General features: G+C 33.6%; 1 protein-coding gene across 1 annotated transcript in view; it reads left to right on the forward strand.

Moving 5' to 3' along the window:
- Nucleotides 1–10,350, forward strand: part of LOC107701772 (voltage-dependent T-type calcium channel subunit alpha-1I-like) — a gene marked incomplete at its 3' end in the record, with an annotated part of 93,347 nt that overhangs the window by 65,899 nt on the left and 17,098 nt on the right. The window contains exons 7-10 of the mRNA XM_016503877.1: nt 94–406; nt 1,045–1,137; nt 2,709–3,366; nt 7,859–8,208. Coding sequence (XP_016359363.1) covers nt 94–406; nt 1,045–1,137; nt 2,709–3,366; nt 7,859–8,208 — 1,414 coding nt within the window. The remainder of the gene's footprint in view (nt 1–93; nt 407–1,044; nt 1,138–2,708; nt 3,367–7,858; nt 8,209–10,350) is intronic.

The following is a 10,350-nucleotide window of genomic DNA, read 5'->3' on the forward strand; positions in this document are numbered from 1 at the left end:
GTGTGTGTGTGCGTGTGTGTGTGTGTGTGTGTGTGTGTGTGTGTGTGTGTGTGTGTGTTTCTCTGAAACTTACTCCATGTGGTCTCTCTGCAGGCTGTATAATGTTTCAGAGTCTGTGAGTGAATACTACAGACTGGACGAAACCTATGACGTTCCCTTCATTTGCTCCACCACTCGGGACAACGGAATGTTGCACTGCTTCAACATCCCGAAGCGCAGAGTTGGAGGGGCTGATTGTGAGCTCACGGCTGATAATGTCACAGATCTTGTTTTCAAAGGTCCCCCTCATCATGGATGTGTAAACTGGAACTTGTATTACAACAAATGCAATGCAAGCGAACACAATCCGCATAATGGGGCTATCAACTTTGACAACATTGGATATGCTTGGATTGCTATCTTTCAGGTGTGTACACGTGTCGGCAAAAAGATGAAAGGGTATTGACTTGAGTTTATGTAAAAAAAACATGCATAGTCATCAATAATTTTTTAGGAAGGCAGTTCAAGAATTCTTATTTTTTTCTACTCGGATGAAAGTGTGTTAGAGATCCGCTCCAAGTTGTTCATTAAAATTTTCGCTGAGTATATATTCAGTCTGGCAGGCGGTGATATTTTTTATCCTCGCATATCCTTTTGGCGCCGAGAGACACTTAGTTTCAGAGTCAGAAAATGAAGTGAATGGTTGCCAGGGGCTACAGCGAGAGTGCATCCTCTTACATCAATAACCAACTTACCTGTCCTAGGAAATCAAGTTTTATCATGTTCCATTCTAATTTAATCTACAGGGCAACAATATTTATCATATTCTTTAGTAACCTGATTGGGAATGGACATGGACATTTATCGGGTTTCTGAGTAATCCGATTGACCACAGCGTGACGTTTATCATTCCATAGAGTTTCCTGACCTAGTTTTGTGGAAGCGATGAACAATATCTGAAGATGTCCTTTGTGTTTTGGCACTTGATAGAAGGGCTGTATTTTAAGGATTGCATGCATGGTGGATGTCGTAACCTGTAGAATCCTGTTTGTGTTTTCTCATCAGGTCATCACGTTAGAGGGATGGGTGGATATCATGTACTATGTCATGGATGCCCATTCCTTTTACAACTTCATCTATTTCATCTTTCTTATCATTGTAAGTGCACAGTAATTAATTAACTGATACGTCTTACTCTCTTTTAACCTCTGCTGGAGTCTCTGCTTTCATTAGTTGCATGAAAATGGCTTTTGCTATCATCAGCTGTGTAATTTACTCGAGTAATTTTACTTGATAACCATACTTAAAGAGATGAAAATTCTAAGGAATTTGTAATTGAGCAATATTGAAACTGAATGCTTGTACTTAAGAAACCTGCTGAGTTACTGTAAGCACTACATTTCTAAGAAAAGAATCATACTTTTTAAATAATCTTAGACCTTTAATGTACACATTTAATGGTCATCATTGTATTAAATCAATTAGCCTATAATGTTATGTCTTACTGAAGTCAAATCGCATTCTTCTGTTTTAACCTATAATCAAGTACAACCAAGTTTAGTGATCAGTAACAACTACACTGTATAAGCAATTATAAAATCATATGCAGCTAAATTAAGAACTAAACAATTTCTGCTAACCTGTTTCAGTCTGGTGTGCTCTAGCGACTTTAAAACTCAGGACAAAATTGTGTTTAAACAGGTTGATTTGCACAGTTTGTGCATGAAATGTACTAACAGTGATTAAGAAAATGTTCTTTGGCTCTTGATTGTACAACATTTTTTAAATGTACTTAAATCTGGAAACATTTTTTGTAACTTTTAGTCAGTATTTTTAGATACTTTACAAAAAATGACTAAAATATGTAAACCTTAAAACTATTTTGCTAATTAGAAAATACAAAAAATATATATATTTCCCATAAAATAGCCTATGCTTTAACTACCGTTCAAAAGATTAGGAATAGTAAAATGTATTGTTGTTAGTAGTAGTGTTTTATGTTAATCAAAGTTGCATTTATTTGATCAGAAATACAGTAAAACAGAAATACTGTAAAATATTATTACATTTTAATATAACTGTTCTATTTTAATATGTAATTTTTTCCTGTGATTTTCATCATCATTACTCCAGTCTTCAGTGTCACATGATTCCTCAGAAATCATTCTAATATGCTGATTTGCTGCTCAAGAAAAATTTCTTATTATTATGTTAATAATAAATAATAAGAATTGTGCTGCTTAATAACAGTTGTTAATAACAGTTAATAACAGTTGTGCTGCTTAATATTTTTGTGAAAAGTATTACATTTTTTTTTAAATAATAATAATTAATTAATTTAAAAAATACTGACCCCAAACTTTTGACAAGTACACTTTTTTAGACCATCTTTCAGAAGTGATACAAAAAATATTTTTCAGAGTTGTAAATAAAACAATTACATTTTATTATTTCAATCTATTTCAAAATGTCACATTTAATGCAATGTGTTACTTGCTGTTCTTTGTAGTTATTTGTGAATTTTAGCCAGTTCTGAGAGAAAATTGTTTTCTAGCTTTTCTTTATGTTTAGTCTTCATAAACATGCCATACAAATCACAATATTATTGTTGAGAAGACTGTCAAGGTCATGAAATGTAATAAATACTAGGTACCTCGTAATCCTGCAATGTTTTTGGACTATTGTTTTCAATATCTCTGTTATATACTCATATTTTGTTTTGTCCACAGGTAGGCTCCTTCTTCATGATCAACCTGTGCCTCGTTGTCATAGCAACACAGTTCTCCGAGACCAAACAACGTGAGAACCAGCTGATGCAGGAGCAGCGGGCACGTTTTCGTAGTAACGAATCCACCTTAGCTAGCCTGGCTGAACCGGGATCCTGCTACGAAGAAATGCTGAAATACCTCGTCCACATTTGCCGCAAACTTTTCAGACATGCCACACGCCTCTGTGGCGAATTATGTCACAAGAGACGTAGGGGTGTGGCCAATCCTAGCAGCTCCCTCCCAGTGGGCGGGACTAATGGATATTGGAGTGACAATGGGACAAAGATGGGTCCGACCCAATACTGTATGCTGCATTATCATCATCCCCATCAGCATCAACATTACATCAACAATGGCATAGAAATGAAAACACTCCATCTCGATAGAGATGCTCAGAATTCCAAAAAGACCCCATCGCTCCCTCTTGCACTACAAAATTTGAAGGGTTTGAGGCTCGGTATGAACTATCCCACCATCCTGCCCTCCAAACTATACGCAAAATCACATACACGCTCACACTCGACAGGTGGAGTCAAAGCACCGGCTTTCCATCATGGACTCTACGGCAGGAAGATCTCCGTTTGTAGTGGATACCATGATACTTACAAGTTGCAGCACGGTAAGAACATGGATAAACTGTATTTATCTAATGCAATTGCATTCATATATTAAAGGATTAGTTCACTTCCAGAATAAAAAATTGCTGATAATTTACTCACCCCCATATCATCCAAACGTAGGCAGAAGTACTGACCCAGTGTTTACAAAGCGAACGTGCAAAGACCCAAAAAGCCCTACCCTACCTTACCTTTTTGAACCGAAGTACACAGACAAAGAACTAACCGCGCATTACTTTTTCAACGTGATTACGTAATGCGTGAAGTCGAACAACCGCATCACAGAGCTAGTGCAAGATGAGCATTTGTGGTTAAAAAGTATATATATATATATATATGAATATATATTTTCTTTTCGACTGAAGAACGAAAGACATGAACATCTTGGATGGCATGGGGGTGAGTAAATCATCAGGACATTTTTATTCTGGAAGTGAACTAATCCTTTAAGGTAACACTTTATTTTGATAGTCTACTTTAAACATTCTACTAACTTTAAGTAACTGCAACTACTTGTCAACTAACAGTGAGTAGAGTATTAGTAGACTGTCTGCTTCCTATCTGCTAACACTTTATTTCCACAACCCAATTCCGATTTTCTCCTCCTACTCAGTGTTTCTCAACCCTGGTCCTAATCAAACACACCTGATTCAACTCAGTAGCTCATTAAAGGAAACTCCAGGACCTTAAATGGTTGTGTCAGATAAGGGAGACATATAAATTGTGCAGTGATGGGGGGGCGCCCAGGACCAGGGTTGAGAAACACTGTCCTACGTGGCACAAATCGGAAATGACCCTCGAACGTGTAAGCAGGAAAAAAGCGCATGGATTCCAATATTCTCAGATCGGTTTCGGGCCTTATTCATATGTGGAAATAAATCTGATATGATTTGGATATGTGCATTTGCGTCTGCCATGTAAGCAGACAGATCGGATATTCCCCTGTCAATGCGATTTGTACATCACTGAAAAAGCGACAGTGGTGAATGACGTCAAATCAGGTGGACGCTTTTCTGGGTCAGTAAGCAGTGTTGCCAAGTCTGCGGTTTTCCTGTGGAATTGGGCTACTTTTACACTATTGCCACGGGTTGTTTGTTTTTAATAGGGCTGCACAATTAATTGAATTTCTAATCGCGATTACAATTATGGATGCCACAATTACGTAATCGTTCAAAGTAGTATAACATTATAATACCATTCATATTTTTACTTTTTTTTATAATTTAAAGAAGAAACCAATCCGATGTATATTTGACATTTGAGGCTTAATACTATAGAAAAGTACTAAAGGTTTTTCAGTTAGAGTGTTTTCAGCTTGTTTATTTTCATATAAAAATACGGCATGCAGTTGCATCAAACAATGGTATAAACATCATTCAATGTAAATTGTGATAATCGTAATTAATAATCGCAATTACAATTTCAAGGGAATAATCGACAATTATGATTTTTGTCATAATCGTGCAGCCCTAGTTTTTAATCTGCAGGTTAAAGTGATCTCTCCTCCCTGCTATTTCGAAAGAGGTGAACCCCTGAAAAACCCGGAAAAACACAATTGGGCTGGTTTTTGTTTTGTAGACCTGGCAACCATGTCAGTACATTTACCCTGGGTTGTTTCACCATGTGTGTATTGTGAATGCAGATATTGGATATGGGTCACACATCAGAAAAATCTAATATAGTCAACAAGTCAACTTTGCAAGTATTGCCAAATTATTCTACTAACCCTAACCCTAAACTAAGAGTTAAGAGTTAGTTGACATGTAGTTGCAAATTAACTGCAGTTAGCTGACTGACGTGTAGTTACAAAGTTACTTATAGTTAGTAGAATGTCTAAAGTGGACTATCAAAATTAAGTGTGGGCTATATGAATTGTGGCTTAAAGGTACAAATACTTTTTGGGGCCACTGTACATAAAAAACATTAAGTACAAGAATTGCAATCTCTGTGCAAAAAGTGAAGTGTTTTGGCCCTGCTGTCATGTTTAAAACTTGACTTTGAGTTTGTGGATTAAGAGTAAATTATGTCTCTGGGGTTTTAACTTAATAACGTAGATAATGGAATTCTTTATTTTTTTCCTTGGCTTTGCGCACTTGACATGCCCTAATAATTCCAAATTGAATTGAGGGAACCGTCTGAACAAACTCACACTCTGTCTAGTCATTATTTTTGTGCCTCTTGACTTTTGCCTGAAATTACCTGATGAGGAAGCCTTGGGTTTTTTCAACATTTTGGTCTAAATGTATTCATAACTTTGATTCGTTTCAGCATCCTGTAGGTAAGGTACATCCTCACCGACACTTCTGTGCAATTGCATTTAATAGATATCATCAGAGCTGGGTAGTAACTGATTACATGTAATATGGATTACGTAATCAGATTCCAAAAATGAAGTACTTCTGATTATAGTAGGTTACATTTTAAAATGCTCATAATCAGATTACAGTTACTTTGTATGGATTACATGACTACTATTATTCACGCAATGGCAGTAAATTATTTATAATTAATAGATTCTCCCGAATTCTTCTTTTTTTCTCTTTTAGGATCTTTCTAAAAATCCTATTGTGTCATACCATTTAAGCTTTGACTATGTTCATAAATGTTGTGTAAATAAATTTGCAAACCATGCTTCTGAATTTAAGGGGGAAAAAGCACCTCTCAAGCAATTAACAAATAATAAATAACAAATAATTATGCAAGTTACTAAACACTGGTGATGTATAGCTATGAAACACTGTCTGAAACACGTTTATTGTTAAGTTTATAACATGTTGGATTTAAAAAAAAAAAAAAAGTAATCTAATAGTAGGCTAATCTCAAAAGTATTCAGATTACATTACCTGAAATTAACCTAGATTACGTTACTAACTACAGTTTTCAGCATGTAATTTGTATTCAGTAACAGACTATAATTTGCAAGTAATCTACCTAGCTCTAAAACTTTAGTGGTCAGGTTGCCCTTCGTCAGGTATGGATAACCAACTTTGCCTTTTTATTTTAAAGTGACGTGTTTTGAATGCCAGCAGCCATTAAAAATTCCAACAGGAATTCATTTAAAATGTATTTAAAAATTAAATATTTACATCCGAATTTGGAACCGAAATAATTCTAATGCAAAATTTCTTATGGAGTTTTAACATAACACAAAACATTTTTTATGATTAACAATAGGAAAAAATAGCAAGGAAATCCTTATTTTGTAATAAATATTGTACAAAATCCTTATTTTGTAATTTTGTGTTGATGTACACTACTGTTCAAAATAGTCTGTAAGATTTTTTTATGTTTTTGAAATAAACATAATCTTTATGCTATTAAATGTAATTACAATTTAAAATAGCTGTTTTAACATTTTAAAAAAGTAATTTAATTCTTATGTTGGCAATTATGCATGATGCATTACAAGCTTATTTGATGCATATAAAGTTTAAAGAACAGCATTTATTTGAAATAGAAATCTTTTGTAACACTTTAAAAATCTGTCACCTTTGATCAATTCAATGCATCTTTGCTTAATGAAAGTATTAATTTCTTTAAAAAAAAAATCTTACTGACCACAAACATTTGAGCGGAAGTGCTTTTTTTTTTAAATAAACAGATTGTTTGTTGGGACACCTTTTAGAAAGCCAGTAGCATTTAATTTCACAACAGTTTGAAAAAATCCTATAGCTCCCCTAGTAACCATATTATTCCAACACAATAACAGTGGTGACAAAAACAGTAAATGGCAGAACGGTGATTTTAGTTGACACTAAAAACTATAAAATCTTAGAGAAGTCCAGTTTGATCCCATTAGGGTAATTAAAGAATTGGTGCCAAATTATGAATTAAAAAATAAGAGTCCTGTACATATTCCTTTTTGACTGGGTTTGGTGTCATCAGTTAATATACCATATATTTGAAATGAACTAATATGTGAATCATGCACATTGTGAATTTCATGTAAGAGATCATTGAAGCTCAGGCACAGCATATGGGTCATAAAAGGCAGATGCAGACAGATTTTGACCTGATTATGCGAGAAGGACAGTATCGATCACTATTATCAAAGCAAATCACAGTGTTGTTCACTGTAATCAGACCACTAATGCATCACTGGATTGCCTAATTATCAGGTTATAGCACAAAATATTTTATGTAACAGGGAGGCTGGGGCTAGTTGTCACACTATTTACTGCAGTGAACATTTACATTTTACATTTACATTAATGCATTCATCAGATGCTTTTATACAAAGCAATTTACAAAAGCAATTCGTTACAACCAACAATATTCGTAAAACGCAATACCAGGTTTATTAGACAACTACTGTAGATTAGGAAGCAAGCTAGAGAGTAGGAGTAGATTTATTTTTGACAGTCAGTTTCTGTATAGACACATAGGAAAACATTGTAGCAAAGCATTTGCGTAAATTGGACTTGGACAGTTTTTGAGACATCTAGCCCCAGCCTTCCTATGTGTGATATTAAATACTGTCATCCTTCACTGCAGGTGTGTATCCTGGCACGTGCTCGAGTGTGTGTGTGGACAGCAGGGTGGGACTGGTGTCTTCAGAGTCGTCCTCCTGCCCAATTTGTGCCCAGGAAGGCGATGGTGTTAATTGCGACTCCAACAGTGAATCGGACCCAGAGAAACAGGGGCCAGACATCAGCTCAGAACAGAGCAAAAGAATCCAGGATCTGGATGAAAAGGAGTCTGGGAATGAGAACTGTGTGTGTATGTGTGTTCATTATGCCAGAGCCATTTTGAGGCGGATTGTGGACAGCGAGTACTTCAACAGAGGGATAATGATAGCAATCCTTATCAATACACTCAGCATGGGAGTGGAGTACCATGAGCAGGTGAAAATAATACACTCATTTACACACACATCACACATGAGATTAATTAACATCTGAGCTGTTTCTAATAAACACCAGTGATTTTCTAGTTATCCCACATATAGGTCTCAACAGTTTCACAAACTACTCAGATTTGCCTACGCTACATACGCCAAAATAAAAACGTGTAACTTGATTATAATTGTATTTAAATAAACTATAATTAAAAGAGAAAAACTTTTACACAAAATTAAATAAAGCTTAAAAATTAAATAAAGCTTAAAAACACCAGATCAAATCCTTTTGAACGTACAATAATAATTATAATTAAATAATTATAATAATAATTATTATTATTATTATTATTTAATATAGTACTCTACAAAAGCTTAATCCTTATTTTCAATAAAGCAACACCAGAACAAATCTTTTTGAACATATAATAATAATAATAATATATTAGTAGTAGGAATAGGAATAGCAATTTTTAAAGGGAAATATTATGTTTAAAAGGATTTGTTCCAGTTGAAAATGAGGACTAAGCTTTAGTTGAGTACCTAAATAAATTATGTAATTAAATGAATTAATAATAATAATAATTATTATTATTATTATTATTATTTAATATAGTTCTCTACAAAAGCTTAATCTTTATTTTCAATACAGCAACTCCAGAACAAATCCTTTTGAACATACAATAATAATTATAATTAAATAATAATAATACTAATTATTATTATTATTATTATTATTATTATTATTATTATTATTTAATATAGTACTCTACAAAAGCTTAATCCTTATTTTCAATAAAGCAACACCAGAACAAATCTTTTTGAACATATAATAATAATAATAATATATTAGTAGTAGGAATAGGAATAGCAATTTTTAAAGGGAAATATTATGTTTAAAAGGATTTGTTCCAGTTGAAAATGAGGACTAAGCTTTAGTTGAGTACCTAAATAAATTATGTAATTAAATGGATGGATGATGTTAGATTAAAAAATAATAACACTTGCAATTTCCAGTGTGTCTGTGTCATTTTGGATCTGAATCCATTGCATCTGTGCAATTTGTTTGTGACCAAAAATTCATGTTGGCCTAATTCAAATGGATTAAATTTATATTCAATTTATAGTTTTTTTTACAAATTTAAATTGATTGTGTGCCTCAAAAGTAAGTTGATTTAAAACTTACTTAAAACTTTAAAAACCCAGAATACTTTCTCCTGGTAAGTTTAACATCTAATATGTAAGAGGAAATGTATTAACATATAAGAGAAACCACCATAATGAATACCTCAGTTCATCTCCTGAAATGAAATTGTGACTTTAAGCAATACCGTTTTCCTCTAGTGTCTGTTTTTTTCCTGGCACATACAAATAAATCCGCCAGTGTCAAAAACACTCATTGTAACACAACATGATCCCACAGAGCTGTGTTTGCGGTGTGATTCTATGCATGTTTTTGGCTCATATTGCATTTAATTAACCCCCTTGGTTAGGATTAGTGTGTCTGTGTGAGACTGAGAGGAGTCTGAGATTAACCGGTTTGAGGACATTCACACTGTTGCCAGGGAAATGATTATTTACATTACACTAGACACGGTTAATAACAGCGCTCGCCTGCTCTTCCTCGGCAAGAAATAAAGCCTCATGGAGAGAAAGAGGAGAAGCATAAATATAATGTCATGACAGTAACAACACTGTAGTTTAGCTTTTGTAATGTATACATTCGTGTTAGCAGCGTATGTGTTACAGATGTGAATGCCTCAGATCACATGACTTGTTAAGAAGAAGTGTGCTTTTTTTTTTTCTGGTAGACATACAGGTTCACATAAATATACATTAGGTATTACTAGTGCTGTCAAATGATTAATCGCATCCAAAATAAAAGTTTTTGTTTACATAATATATTTGTGTGTACTGTGTATATTTATTATGTATATACAAATACACAAACATACAGTATATATTTTTAAAAGATTTACATGTATTTACATGTATATATTTATATAATTGATATTAAAGATAAATATTTTTAATATATAAACATAACATATTTTTCTGAAATATATACACGTATGTGTGTGTATTTATATAGACATAATAAATATACACAGTGCACACACATATATTATGTAAACAAAAACTTTTATTT

This window comes from Sinocyclocheilus anshuiensis, unplaced genomic scaffold (assembly GCF_001515605.1).
Source record: "Sinocyclocheilus anshuiensis isolate Anshui unplaced genomic scaffold, SAMN03320099.WGS_v1.1 scaffold2260, whole genome shotgun sequence".
NCBI lineage: Eukaryota > Metazoa > Chordata > Actinopteri > Cypriniformes > Cyprinidae > Sinocyclocheilus > Sinocyclocheilus anshuiensis.